We start from the raw sequence: 15,677 nt of genomic DNA on the forward strand, positions 1-15,677 counted from the left end.
CATGAAGCTTAGTGAGTTCCCCAAAATACCACATATAACACATATTAGCCACTCAAGTCTATAACTCTTGTGGGCCCTTGGGCCTTAACTCTGTGGACCTTCTGGTCCTAACTCTGTGAACTTTCCGATTCTAACTCTGACATACTCTGATATACACATGGCATAAGTCACATAGAAATAATGCAGTGCAACACATCACATAAATAGCATACAAGATACTTTATCACATAACTCTGGTTACCTACTTAAGGTAAAGTATAGTGAGAAGACTCACCTCGGATGCTCGGTAATATCTCGCTCACGTAAACACTGATCTAGCCTCTGCCTAAACACATAAATGATCATCTCAATAAATAACGGGTCTCCAGGCTAGACTAGATCCTCACATGTCCTCTAAGAAGGGTAAAAGACCATTTTACCCTTCAAACAGTACCCAAGTCCAATTGTTGACCAAATCCTAAAAGTCAACAAAAGTCAACGGTCAAACCTTTGACCAGACTCACCGAGTGCACAATTGTGACTCGGTGAGTTCAGTCATGAACTCAAGTCCTCTAAATCCCCAATGACTCACCGAGTCACTTCCCCAACTCAGTGAGTCACCAACTATGTGGTTCTCGGGGAAACCTACCCCTACTCGTCGAGTCTGTTCTTGGACTCGGCGAGTTCATTCCATGCTTAAACTCAAATGACCTCTTGAGGTCATATCTGTTCCTCTAATCCATAGATCTGACCTTCCCAAGCATGATAATTACGTAAAGTTCAGATCTTGATGCTCATGCAAAGGCCCAAAGGCTTTATTTGGAGAAATAACCTCAAATATGACATCCTAAGCTCATGTATCCTAATATCAATCATAAAGATCAAAGGGTTAAGGTCTATGGACCTCTTTGGATCCAGATCCAAAGCCTCAATACGAGAAGGGACCAAATGCTCATCCAATCAAGCCTCTAAAGGCTCTAGAAACCCCTAACTCCAAAGGTTAACACCAAAACTGAAGAAGGATCGAATTTATACCCCAAATATGAAGTCCATGGGCTCTGAAATCTATAGAATAGCACCCTCTTCAGCTCCCTCTTGCCTTGGTCACCTTCTTCTTGCAAGAACACCAACACAAGGATCAAAAATGGCCTCTCCTCCCTCACAAATGTTCTAGCTCTCTTAGGGTTTCTCTCAAGGGTCTGGTAGCCTCAACTGAAGGGTATGAGGGCCTTTAAATAGATCCCAAACTCAAGAAATTAGGGTTTCACTTAACAGCGTGGACTCACCGAATCCACGAGTCGACCCGTCGAGTCCGGTCACCAATCCGAATAAGAAACCATAGTCCTACTCGGCGAGTCTAAGCATCAACTCGCCGAGTTCCTCCCCAAACTCAAAATAAATGAATAAAATAGTATACCTGGAAATCCGGATGTTACACATAACATCACAACACCTATCAAGCTCAAAAAATGCCTTGCACCATGTCTTTGGGTCTCTTTCCATTAGGTGATCATAAGCATGTATAGACATCGCATTGATTTCCCTCATATAAGATCGGAAAGCTGACTCGGTTGTGGACTTTGCAGCTCTTTAGAATAACTTCCTAAACTCAACACCTGTGTATTTTTTTCTTAAAGTTAGCATAGATGTGTCTAGCACATTGCCTACATGCTGGTGCTTCTTCTTTAACAGCTTCTACCAAACCCTGCCAGATGAAAATATTAACATTAAATATAAAATAACATATAAATAAACATATAAAGCACTAAGTTATGTATTTATAAGAAAAACCTTATGCTGGTCAAAAAGAATGTCATGAAGTAGCACTAAGACCTCTGCCGTCTCCCATCTTAATGTCATGAAGTAGCAGATCTAAGAACCATTTCCAGGTTTCCTTATTTTCTACTGACACTACTACCCATGCCATCAGGTACAGTTGTTGGAGTCCCTACCAATAGTTGCTAATAACTCACCTCTGCAAATACCCTTCAAAAAACACCCATCAACACCAATCACCATCCTGCATCCTTCAATCCAACCATCTTTCACCCTTTAGGAAAACATAGATTCTTTTAAAGTAAGCTGTAGAATCGGGCATAGGATTCACCTCTATTGAGGCTGTTGAACCCGGATTAGAACTCAATAACTTTGCACCATAATCCCACAACTTTTCATAGTGTCCCACTAAGCTACCTGAAATTTCATCTAGTGCAAAACTCTTGGCATTTGTACATTATCCAACACTTACATGCACACCAAAATTTTTCTTAACTAATGCTACCATGTTCCTGTAGCTGATGTGGGGCTTTTCTAAAATGTCATTGGTTAACATTTTACCAATCCACATGTATGTTACAATAGACCCCAAATTAACTTGTCTGCAACAATTATGTTCATCAATTAGTGATTTGATCTGGAATGAATTTTCATTACTCATTGGAGTAGCCCATGGTCTAAAAGGGCAAGTTGCCTTCCCTTCTTTATTTTTACAGCACCTCACTAACAATCTAGTTGAGTCATTTTTTTCGTACCACAATGCATAACCTTTAAAGACAACATAATTTGTTAACATTTGCTTGAGTTCATATCTGTCAGAGAATATCATGCCTGAAACAAGTACCATTGTGTCCCATTTTCTGGTCGGGGATCATGAATTCAAGTGGTGGACCTCATCACCAACTTCCTTATCTATCCCTCCTTCTGGAATAAGATTTTTCTTAGATAAAAAGGATCAACATATTTACGAATTTCTATAACCTCATCATCAACTTCATGGTCTACCGATATATCATCTGACATGACCGAGTCCACATTATCAGAACATGGATCACTATCACCATACACTCCACCTTCGGCTATCTCTTCTTCAATCCATTGCATAAGTGGCTCATGGTCATGATCAATGTAGATGCTGATTCTTCTCCTATTTTTATATCCAACATCAAGAAACCTCACATAATCATCTTCATCTCTCAGCTCCCTCAACCCATCTACTATGGACCGATTTGGAAGATAATAGTACATATCACGACATATACCTTTCGTCAAGTTACAAATGTAGATAATGAAGTCCTTAAACTCCATGTTTCGTAAGTCTACCTCTGTGACAAAAGTCTTATCGGGATTGAAGTACATGAAGGGCTTAGGAACAAACACTCCTTTATGGTAAACATCTATACTCAATGCACCATCTGTTGAGAACAACATTCTTGTTTTAACGGCCAAAGTCAACTACAAAAGTCATTGTTAATGATTAGCAAGTCACATGATCACATAAGACAAATAAAGGTTGAACATATGACTAATTAAAACAATAACATTTCCAAGAACGTTCAACAAAGTTCAAAACTATGAGGATTGATTTAGGGTTTGTTATCCCTGATTTAGGGTCTGTTACCCCTGATTTAGGGACTGTTATCCATGAGAATAAGTGATGGTCTGATTTTTATCAATTGACGATGAGTCTAGAAACCTCCATTCTAAATCCAACGTTTGATTGATTTAGCGGAGCTGGGGTATTGAAGCCAGTGTTTGAAGCACAAAAAGAGAACGATTGTTTGCTAAAAGAGGGAATGTTAAGAGTATAACTTACATGAACATATCCGAGTTCAGAATTTCTTGAAGGATATTTGATCGATCGAACCCTAGAAGAAACGCCTTCCCAATCTTCCTGTTGTTGACGAGAAGGGTAAAATCCACATATGACTATATTAAACGATCGTATACTCCATGTCATTTCATTTTTTCTTTTTATTTTTTTACACGGGCGAATAAGAGAGGTAACCTACACCTGCCGGTTACCATAAGTAACATTTGAACAAACGGTATATTTTGTTGGTGTTTTTTATACAACCTTATTTATATTTTTTAAACAACCAAAAACCAAAACTAAGATGATCTTTTTTTAAACATCTCTGAAACTTTCATACTCTTATAATAACTCATTTTCCTTCTTACAATTTTAAATGATTATTTTCGAATCATTGTCTCAGTTTTTTCACAAATGAAAGTAAATCGAGTTCAGTACCCTTTAACCTGATAAAACCTTACGCTTCAAAGTCAAAACACACAGTGTTTACACTTCGGACTCCATCAACGCCTCGGGTGTCTGCCCTCACGTCGACTCCTCCCCTGCTCGCCACCTTATGCCATCGCCTCCCCTGTGAAGCCACCGGCCGGAGACCTTCGAACACCCACAGCTACAGGTTCGAAAATTTTCCCTTTTTCTGCTTTCGTGCTTCCTTTTTTTTTTTTTTTTTTCTTTTGAAATCGACAATAATGATACCAATTTCAAGGTTATCAATGTTGTTCGTGATGATGCCTTTTTCTTATTTTGGTTGTTCGTTTACAGAACTCGTGTTTCTTGCTCATGTTTCTAATTGTTTGCTGTTTGGGCTCATCGATTGATGTCAATAATCCATGTTCGTCTAGATTTCTCAGATTATGAAGTGCGTTGATTTGTTCAGTCTTATGGCTTGGATTTCTTAGGAACCAAAGTTTTGATTATGAAAAAGTGGTCAAAGTTAATAGAAGGATAGAAATCAGACCCTTAGAATAACCAAAGGGTTAGAAATCAGATTGCAAGCAAGTTGTTTGATCATTTACTTTGTTTATATGCATGTTTTCACTGATCAATTACATGTTTCAACTTTTAACTTTTGGATTTTGATTTTAAATAAGCATAGTGAAAGCTTCCCTGCTAACATCCAAATACATCTCCTGCTTCAGGGTGGAGATACCAGTTGTGGACGATAATTATATTCACAAAACCAGTTGTTGAGGATGATGATTCCGGAAGGAGAGGAAGGTGGTGGGTTTTCTGAACTAAAGGGGTACTGCTTGGAACTGCTGGGACTCCTCAGAAACCCTAACAACAACAACAACAAAGGCAGCATCTCTCATCTTCTTCACTTCATAAGGCGTTCTCCTCCTCATGCCCTCCAGCCTTTCTTGGAGTATGTTTTGATTTCTACTTCTGCTGTGTTTTTTCAGTCCTTGCTTATTTCTCTTTAAAATCATTAATTTTTGAATCTCATATAAAGTTTACGTTACATAAATCTTATGCCATTGAGGTGAACAGGAGTTTCCTTTCATATTTTAATATCACCAGTTATTTTTTACTCAAATAACTGTTGATTTCCCTCCCAAGTACACTGGTTGTGTGTAAGGTTCATACAGTAACAGTTTGTGTTATCTTTTCAGCTATACTTTGCTTCCCCTGCTGCTTCTGTTGGAAGCTGCAGTAAACTGCAGATCTCCACTGGCATTAAATGACAAGTTAAAAGAAAAGCCTCCTAAAATAAGTGATGTCGTGGCAGAAGACGTGCTTCAATGTTTGGAGGAGCTTCTAATCAAGTGTCATCTAGGATCTGTGGAACAGGTGTCATGAAGTTTAACCTTCTGCTTACGTTTTCTTATTCCAATACATACCTCAAGAAATTTTGTTCAAGTATACTTGTATTGTTTTTGCAGATGGTTGTAGCATTGAAAAATTTGACAAATGCAGCGTTGCTCTCACCATCTGAGGCATCCGAGGAGTTTCGTGAAGGAGTTATTAGGTGTTTTAAGGCAATGCTTCTTGGTTCATGTTTGTGCTCCAACAATTCTTGCAATTGCAACCAAATAAATGTCCTGCCTCTGCCTCTGCCTTTGCTTTTAGAGAAGAGATCATTCATGGAAGCAAACCCCAAGGAATGTTTACTTGCATTCCTTCGTTCTCAGTCTGCAATTGTCACTGTTGGACACTGGCTGTCACTTTTATTGAAAGTAGGTACTTATATTTCTTCTGTTGCCAATTTATAGATTTGAAACTTAATCTTGGATTTGGATGTTTTTGCATAGGCTGCAGATGCTGAGGCAGGGCGTGGCCATGTAGGCAGTTCTAAGCTTCGTGTAGAAGCCTTCATGACTCTTCGCATTCTTGTTGCTAAGGTAGGTAAGTTATAAGCAAGCACAAGATTTTGTTTGGTTGGGTAATTGCATTCCAAATAATACGAATCTTTTCAAGAAGAAAACAATCATACTGAAAAGAAGCTTGTTAAGGCTATTGTTACCTATATATTCATACACCAAATGCTTCTTTGAAAACACACAACAAATTACCCTAACAAGTTCAGAACATTTCGCCAATAATTTGGTCTGTAACTTTGAGAGCCAACTTCCCTTACAGTAATTAAATATTTATCTATACTAAGAGTCATTGAAGCTAGATTTGAATTTGGATAACTACCTACAATTAAAGATTGAATATATGCTTTGCAGGTTGGTACAGCTGATGAACTAGCTTTCTTTTTACCTGGTGTTGTTAGCCAAATTGGAAAAGTTCTGCATGTCTCAAAAACAATGATTTCTGGGGCTGCTGGAAGTATAGAAGCTATGGACCAAGCACTTAGAGGTTTGACCGAGTTTCTCATCATAGTTCTTCAAGACGATGCGAATTTATCAAGTCTTGTTGATGATGACATTGATATAAATACGAATAAGTCTCCACTATCATTTCTAGAGGAGCTTCGCCGTTTTCCTGGGAAAAAGCAAGATCAGGGTCAAATTGTAGCAATAAAGTCAACAACCCAAGAGGTGATGGTCAATAGTAATACTAATACTCCATCGCAATCTGGCTTCAAAGGGAATGGACATACGAAATCTTTGTATGTGGAACGTACAAAAGATTGGATTGCTGCAACTTCTTCTCATGTGAATAAGTTATTGTCCTCGGCATTTCCACACGTAAGTTCAGATATGACTATTTAATGGCTTGGCTGTCAACTTCTTTCAAAATGTTTGACTTCATATATATATATTTATGTTATTTTTAGCTATGTGTTCATCCAGCCAAGAAGGTGAGACTTGGGACCATGGCTGCTATACAGGGACTCTTGTTAACATGCAGTCGCACACTGAAGGGCAGCAGGCTAATGCTTCTGGTGAGATTAAAAAATCATCATCATCATCATTATTATTAGTTCTTATCTATGTATGTGACTATGTGTAGTTCTCAAATATCTTGTAAAATGCAGGAATGCTTATGTGCTTTAGTTTCTGATGAAGATGAAGAGGTGTCATCAGCTGCACAGATGTTTCTTGGAGATTTATTCTCATCAAATGGGAAGCATCACATTGAACGTGATCTTGTTGATATATTTAAAAGGTCCTTCCTTGTTCTATTTTGTTTCGATGATATAAATAATTTATCTCAAGAAATGTAATAATGACATTTAACATATATAACATAACAGGCTCTTTGAAAAGCTTCCGGAGGTGATGATTGGAGGGGAGCAGTCCCATTCACATTGCCAAAAATTGCTTGTATTGATTTACTATTCCGGTCCCCAACTTGTTAGAGATCATCTTCTCCAATCTCCTGTACGTTTTTAACATCTTTTATAAATATATCAAGGCTTTATGACATGACTAATGACTTAGGCCCCATTTTTTTTTCTTTTTCTTTTTTCACATTAACTGTTGTATGGGTAAATGATGTCTAAGTGTTGCATACGGTAAATCGGTTTCTCTTTTCAACTGAATGAAGTGTCTGGATGTTAAGTAATGACTGATTTACCCTTCTACTTAAAATAAATAACAAATGAATTTATATTTAAAAGCTGTTATAACTTATAATAAAAATTATTGATCACTGTAGTATAAATAATGATACAAATATGGTTGGTTTTAATTATTTAAACTGATCATAATATTAATAATATATAAACCATAGCATATTTGGCTTTGAGTATTTTCAGAATCAAAGTGAAGTGATTCTTAAAAAATTACTTGATAATCTTTGATCGATCTAGCAGAAGGATTTGATCATTCTTCAAGTTATCACTGTGAAGCCATTCCATAGCTTTAATTTTCCTTTAAGTTATTAAGCTTTGAAGCATAGCATACCCATTATTAAAAACTCAGATTCATAAATATTATTAGGAAATACAAAATACAAAATATCTCAAATATAAAGACATTTAAATGTATTTTACGAGTATTGTATCTTTTTAAATCTTCTATTAAATTATATATATATATATATATATATATATATATATATATATATATATATATATATATATATATTCAAAAGACATAAAATGCTACTTTTATATTTAATGGCTTAGCTTTAGGGCTAGGTGAAATATCTATTCCAAGAGAATGTGATGGCTAACATATTAGGTCTCTATTAAGTAAAAAAGAAACAGCAGTCTAGTCTAATTAATATCTTGCGTCTGAATGATGATGATGATGATGATATATATATATATATATATATATATATATATATATATATATATATATATATATATATTATAGGTGACAGCTGCTCGGTTCTTTGATACCCTCACCCTTTGTTTGAGCCAGAATTCGGTATTTTCTGGCTCTTTGGACAAGCTGCTTTTAGAGAGATCATCATCATCATCATCATCATCAGTTGGGTACTTGCGGTCTATAACTGAGATGAAAGCTACCAGTTTCTTTTCAAATGAGAAAAAGGAGCCTAATTATGAAGATCCCAACAACTCTTTCAAGATACAAAATGAATATGATCTTCCACGTATGCCACCTTGGTTTTCTTCTTCGGGCACTCAGAAACAACTTTATCATGCACTCGCAGGGATCCTAAGACTTGCTAGCTTCTCTCTTATTGCAGGTTATCCTTCACATACTTTTCTTTTCTTACAACTTGTTTCCTTTTGATTCAGTAGCTTTTCTTTTTCACTTGACAGGTTAAGCCAAAAGAAACAACCACTGCTCCTTAAACTAAACTTTTTTTTTCTTCAGGTTCTCAAAGTAGGGGGAACTTATCGATTATCAAAGATATTCCACTGAGCTACTTGCGTAAATTGATTGCTGATGTTCGAAACAAGGAATACATAAAAGAGAGCTGGGAGTGTTGGTATAAAAGGCCTAATTCAGGGAAGCTAGTAAGACAAGCTACTACTGCTGCATGCATCTTGAACGAGATGATGTTTGGTTTATCCGATGAAGCTATTCATAATTTGAAAACAAAGTTTCACAAATCCAGCAGCTCAGAGAGCTTAAAAGATGATGTGGGTGGTTGGAATGTTTCTCTAACAAAGGATACAAGGAGTCAGTTAATCGAGTGCATCGGTTCTATTTTGCATGAGTATCTATCTCCTGAAATATGGAATCTTCCATTACAGCAATCCGATGTTAATGTGCACTTTTTTCATGATAATGCAATGCTGCACCAGGTACAACAAGGCTGTTTCATATTGACTTATTTGTTAAGCCAACAAGCCTGCCTTAATGTGTTGAGACACTATTAGTATTTACCTTTTTTTTTTAATACTTATTTCTACATAGATATAAGAGTGAATTACTACTTTGGTTTAGTCCAAATTTTGTGTTTTGCTCAAAGTCGTCCCTTTGGTTTCATTTTGTTGCGTATTTGGTCCCTGTGTTGTTAAACTTAACAGCTCATCTCTTAGATTTTCTAAAATGAACATTGTGTTCTTGTCTCTTTCATCCACACAGGACTTAATAAGAAACAAGCCCTAATAAGTAGATTGTCCTTTCATCACCATATTTCATGTAAGTCATGATGTATGATTCTGAGTTTGATTCTAACAGGTTATAATTGATGGGATAGGCATATTTGATATGTGCCTTAAGAGTGATTTTGTGTCAAGTGGGTTTCTTCATTCGTCTCTTTATGTGTTACTGGAGAATCTCATCTGTTCAAACTTTCAAGTCAGGCGTGCATCAGATGCTGTCTTACATGTGATTTCAGCTACTTCTGGCTATCCAACGGTAACAACAGCCTCAAGTTGAATTTGAATGAGTTTGAGTTTGTTTTCCATGACCAACTTTTTATTTTTATTTTTATTTATTTATTATTATTATTTTTTTTTTTTGTAGGTTGGGCACATGGTTTTGGCAAATTCAGACTATGTAATCGACTCCATATGCAGGCAGCTTCGTCATCTGGATCTTAATCCTCATGTTCCAAGTGTTCTTGCTGCCATTCTGTCCTACATAGGTGTGGCCCACAAAATCTTACCCTTGATGGAGGAGCCAGTATGTTTACTCTCAAATGTTTTGTTTATTATGTCATCATCCATCTTTCTTTCTTGTGTTTAACCTAACAATAACATGAAAAATTTCCACAGATGCGTTGTATTTCAAAGGAACTTGAGATTCTTGGCAGGCATCACCACCCTCAGCTTACCATCTCCTTCTTGAGGGTAATAAGCATTGTAAAACATTCTGTTATCATGTTGGAATGGAATCAGTCATTCAAATATCATATGGTACAATTGCAAAAGTAAATGACATATAAAAAATTCTTATCTTTTAATAACTTGAATTCTAATATGAAAAAGTTTACTCATCACTTTAGAAAGTTGTTTACAAAAATAAAATTATAATAAAAAAGTTTGTATAGTTTTAGAATATTTTTACAAAAAGTAGTTTGTTTAATTGAAGGTTTGAAATATATTTAGTTATTTACTATTCAAATGATATAAATTATAATATAAGTATATCATTACATTCCATCAAGTGATGAAAAAAATAGCCCTCTACTCTATGGAAGCAATATTTTCATAATGAAAATTACTACTGTATAGGCGGTGGCAGAAATTGGAAAGGCTTCAAAGCTTGAGGCTTGTTCACTGGCCTCTGAAGCAGAGATATATAAGAAGGGCGAATGGGAGGAGATGTTTTTCAAATTGAAGGACTCCAAAAGCTACAGACAAACTGTCGGCTCTATTTCTAGTTCATGTATCACAGCTGCTACTCCTCTGCTTACTTCCATCAAGCAAACAGCATGTTTGGTAGCCTTGGAGATAGTCGAGGTAAAAAGTAAAACCATTAATCATTTCTTTTTAGTTTGTTTCCACTTGCAATATATTAAAAATATGTTTTCAGGATGGAATCATTGCACTTGCTGGAGTGGAAGAATCATATAGGCATGAGATGAAAACGAGAGAGCTCCTTATAGAAGCTTTACAATCAAATTCAATTCATGATCTTGCTGATACTCTCGAGGCAGAAAACGATGATGTAACTCAAGAAAACAGATTACTTCCAGCAATGAATAAAATCTGGCCCTTCCTGATTGCCTGTATACGAAATGGGAATCCACTGGTAACTTATTTATTCTTTTCTTGCAACAAACCAGACACTTGTCAGCATCTGATTGGCTGGTATTTGGTAATCATACATACAGACGACCAGAAGGTGTGCTGGTGTGATCGGTAGAGTGGTGCAAATCTGTGGAGGCGATTTCTTTTCACGTAGATTCCATACCGATGGGCCCCACTTGTGGAAACTTTTAAGTGCATCCCCATTTGAGAAAAAGCCCATGAATTTTAAATCTAAAGAATCAAGACTTGTACAACTTCCATACAGAAGGGGTGATGATGATGATGATGATCCAAGGGCTGAGATTTCAGATTTGAAGGTCCAGGTGGCGGTGCTGGAGATGATAGCTGAGATATCCGGGAACAGAAAGAGTGCTTCGGCATTGGAATCTGTGATTAAGAAGGTGAGTGGGGTTGTGGTGGGGATTGCATGTAGTGGTGTTGTTGGGCTTCTTGATGCATCTGTGAATGCTCTTAGAGGACTTGCCTCGATTGATTCTGATCTTATTTGGCTCCTTTTGGCTGACGTTTATTACTCTAAAAAGAGGGAAATTTTTTCGGCACCTGTTTCTGTAGCTGCGGATTTACCCGAGGTTTTGCCACCACCTTTGTCTTCCAACTCCTATCTTTATGTTCAATATGGTGGCCAGACCTATGGTTTTCACATTGATTTTTCTGCTGTAGAATTTGTTTTCAAGAAATTGTACTCGTAAGATTTCAGCGTCTTTTCAGCTGTTTAAAAGTATTATCCCATGTAAATAACAACTAATTCATTCATAGATACAGGTTATGCCAAAATTGATAGCCATTTTTTTTTTTTTTTTTGGATTTTGTATTTAGTAAGCTAGTAAATTATAAGACAATTGCAAAAGTGATCCGGATAGTCTTGTTTTCTTTTGATATGCTTCAAACCTTTTCAGGATTGTAGATATGGCGTTTTTCTTGATTTGCTGTTTGACAAAAACTAAAAACTTTAATTTAGAAAAAGTTTAATGAATGGTCGTTTAGCTTTATATTTTTTTCTCAAAATTGGTCCCTAAGAAACTTTTTCCTTGAGATGGTTTTTACGGATCAAATCTTACATACAAATGGTTTTTACTGTGGATGTCGGTTGGATGAATTAGAATTTTGGATAAGAACTATTTATGTTATTTTGTAAAACTTGTTTAAGAATTATTTGTGAAATTTTACACCAATACCATTTGAAATATTACAATGTTGCTCTTGCGGTTTTCTCTTTTTATATTTCTGGCTTTTTTTTTTTCATAATTTTGTTATTTTATATATATATATATATATATATATATATATATATATATATATATATATATATATATATATATATATATATAACTTTTGTTATCTAGACTTCATCTACAATATTCAAACTTCAATACATAACTAAATATTTTAATTTCTATTTCTTATTTGAAATATAAAATCATTTTATTACTTTTTAATTTTTATATGATGTAATTTTTAAGACTTATCTTTATTTATCTTATACAAATATATTTATTTTTATGAAAAAATATGATGTGTTATTATAAAAAAATTTATTATTACAGAAATAATAATATGTAGCTATTTTATTTTAAAAATATAAGTATGTGATTTTGAGTTAAAGATAAAAATATTTTTCGGTTTTGATTTTATAATATAAGTATAGTAAATTTTATACTGCTTTGATACAAAATTTTGATATTTAATTTAAAAAAATTATTTAGTTTTATCAAATTTTGAATATATATTCTTTAATAAGACAAACTTTTCAAAGCAAAATTAAAAACGTTTGTTAGCTAATAGTTAACTTCGCTGCTACACATGCTAAAATAATTAACCATATAAATAATATGATATTAAATTCCATTTAAATCATTTTATTTAATGGAGAATAAATTTTTTAACGAAATTAATGTCATTATTTTCGTTTAATTCTATTAATATGTCATTTATTCTGTTTAATTTATTTTATATAAATATATAAACTATTTTTATTGTCTATTAAATAAAATGAGTTAAATGGAATTAATATCATATTATTCATATGGTTAATTATCTTAGCATTTGTAGCATCATAGTTAAGTATTATATAATAGGGAAAACTGCAATAAAGTCCTTACATATTGGCTTCATAATCGATTTAGTCCCCATATTTACTTTTTATTCAATTAAGTCCCCAAAACTGGTAATCGTAATTCAATTTAACCATTTGACCCGGTCAACAGGTCATTCAACTTTCAAAAATTACATTTTTGCCCCAAATTTTAATTTTTTTTTTTACAAATTTGGTCGAAAATTTACACTTTTGGCACAAATTTTAATTTTTGTTACAAATTTAGTCCAAACATTACCCTTTTTTTTCCCAAATCTTAGAATTTTATTATAAATTCATCCCAACTTTAGTTTTTTTTACAACTTTTTTTCTCCATTTTTTTTCTAATGTGTTTTCTTTATAAAATTATATTGATAGTTTAATACAAAAAAACGTATTTTCACGTAAAAGTATTATATTTTCTATATAAAAACTTTTTTTAAAAAGTTTTTTGTATATGAAATATCTAGTTATAAAAATATATATTTATTAAGTATATATAGGTGTGTATCTACGTTTTTTTTACAAAATCGTGTTTGTTTTTTGTTTTTGTTTTTGTTTTTTTTTGTTTTTTTGTTTTTTTTTTTTTTTTTTTTTTTTTATAAAAACGTGTTTGAATAATTTTTTATATAATATGTGTTTGTATACATTTTATAAAATCGTGTTTGTATACCTTTTATAAAAACGTGTTTAGATAATTTTTTATATAATATGTGTTTGTATATATTTTATAAAATCGTGTTTGTGTATATACATTTGATAAAATATATACCAACACGTATTATATAAAAAATTACTAAAATAAGTTTTTATAAAAAAATGTAAACAAAAGTGATTTTATAAAAAAAATAGATAAAATAGGTGTTTGTATACATTTTTTTTAAATACGGATTTGTATATATTTATATACTTATTAAATATTTATTTTTATAACTAGATATTCATATAAAAAAAGTTTTTATATAGAAAATATAAAATTTGTAAGTGAAAATATGTTTTTTTTTGTATAAGTATGATTTTATAAAGAAAAAACATATTAGAAAAAAATCTTTGAGAAAAAAAGTTGTAAAAAAAACTAAAGTTAGGATGAATTCATAATAAAATTCTAAAATTTGGGCAAAAGGGTAAAGTTTGGACCAAATTTGTAACAAAATTTAAATTTTGGGCCAAAAGTGTTAATTTTGGACCAAATTTGTAATAAATTTTGAAATCTGGGACAAAAATGTAATTTTTGAAACTTGGATGACCTGTTGACCGGGTCAAAGAGTTAAATTGAATACAATTACCGGTATTTGGGACTTAATTGAATAAAAAAAATATATAGGGACTAAATCGATTATGAGGCCAATATGTAGGGATTTTATTGCAGTTTTCCCTATATATATATATATATATATATATATATATATATATATATATATATATATATATATATATATATATATATATATATATATATATATATATATATTATTTTGCTTTGAAAAATTTATGTCTTATTAATGAATATATTCAAAATTTAATAAAACTAAATAATTTTTTAAATTTAAATATCTAAATTTTATATCGAAACAATATAAAATTTATTTTACTTATATTATAAAATCGAAACCGAAATAAATTTTTATTTTTAACTCAAAACCACATACTTTTTTTTTTAAAATAAAATTGAAACATACTATTATTTATATAATAATGTGTTTTTGTAATAACACATCATGTTTTTTTTTTTTTCATAAAAATAAATATATTTGTAAAAGATAAATGAAGATAAATTTTAAAAATTACATCATATAAAAATTAAAAAGTAATAAAATGATGTTTTTACACTTCAAAATTTTTTAGATAAAAAACCAAAAACAAAAATATTTTATTATGTATTGTAGTTTAAATATTTTAGATAAAATCTAGACAACAAAAATTATATATATATATATATATATATATATATATATATATATATATATATATATATATATATATATATATATATATATAATAACAAAGATATGAAAAAAGAGGGCCGAAAAATGTAAAATAAAGAAAGTGAGACTAAAATTGTAATACTTCAAATGCTTATTGTGTAAAATTTAACAAATGGTCCTTAAACAAGTTAGTGCTTATTCAAAATTCTTTCAACTTAACGGATCAATCTAACAGACAACCACAGTAAGGACCATTTGTGTGTAATGTTTGCTCCATAGAGACCATCTCAAGAAAAAAAATTTCGCAACAAAGATATGAAAAAAGAGAGCCGAAAATGTAAAATAAAAAAAGTGAGACTAAAATTGTAATACTTCAAATGCTCATTGTGTAAAATTTAACAAATGACCCTTAAACAAGTTAGTACTTATCAAAAATTCTTTCAACTTAACAGATCAATCTAACGGACAACCACGGTAAGGACCACTTGTGTGCAATGTTTGCTCCATAGAGACCATCTCAAGAATTTTTTTTTCGTAACAAAGATATGAAAAAAGAGGGCCGAAAATGTAAAATAAAGA

At 32.5% G+C, this 15,677-nt stretch overlaps 1 protein-coding gene across 2 annotated transcripts; it reads left to right on the forward strand.

Moving 5' to 3' along the window:
- Positions 1–4,012: 4,012 nt before the first annotated feature.
- On the forward strand, positions 4,013–12,024 carry LOC145004702 (ARM repeat superfamily protein). 2 transcript variants are annotated; one of them, XM_078963680.1, is made up of 17 exons: positions 4,013–4,184; positions 4,708–4,934; positions 5,182–5,359; positions 5,452–5,745; positions 5,821–5,910; positions 6,241–6,705; positions 6,795–6,902; positions 6,996–7,126; positions 7,215–7,341; positions 8,284–8,620; positions 8,752–9,185; positions 9,565–9,744; positions 9,853–10,011; positions 10,104–10,178; positions 10,563–10,790; positions 10,864–11,082; positions 11,165–12,024. In XM_078963680.1, exons 2-17 carry the CDS (start codon positions 4,762–4,764, stop codon positions 11,789–11,791), a joined length of 3,825 nt encoding a protein of 1,274 aa, XP_078819806.1. In that variant the 5' UTR covers positions 4,013–4,184; positions 4,708–4,761; the 3' UTR covers positions 11,792–12,024. The 2 variants fall into 2 exon arrangements, with proteins under 2 accessions (XP_078819806.1, XP_078819807.1); XM_078963681.1 differs by having other exon boundaries at positions 8,332–8,620.
- The last annotated feature ends 3,653 nt before the right edge of the window (positions 12,025–15,677 follow it).

This window comes from Lactuca saligna, chromosome 7, assembly GCF_052625555.1.
Source record: "Lactuca saligna cultivar CGN05327 chromosome 7, ASM5262555v1, whole genome shotgun sequence".
NCBI lineage: Eukaryota > Viridiplantae > Streptophyta > Magnoliopsida > Asterales > Asteraceae > Lactuca > Lactuca saligna.

What these genes read in the sequence shown, in the direction of transcription:
- LOC145004702 (XM_078963680.1), top strand. Translation starts at nt 4,762, where the DNA reads ATGATGATTCCGGAAGGAGAGGAAGGTGGTGGGTTTTCTGAACTAAAG. An exon ending in CTTGTTGATATATTTAAAAG is followed by an intron (nt 7,127 to 7,214) that starts GTCCTTCCTTGT and finishes ATAACATAACAG; the next exon opens with GCTCTTTGAAAAGCTTCCGG. An exon ending in CTACTTCTGGCTATCCAACG is followed by an intron (nt 9,745 to 9,852) that starts GTAACAACAGCC and finishes TTTTTTTTGTAG; the next exon opens with GTTGGGCACATGGTTTTGGC.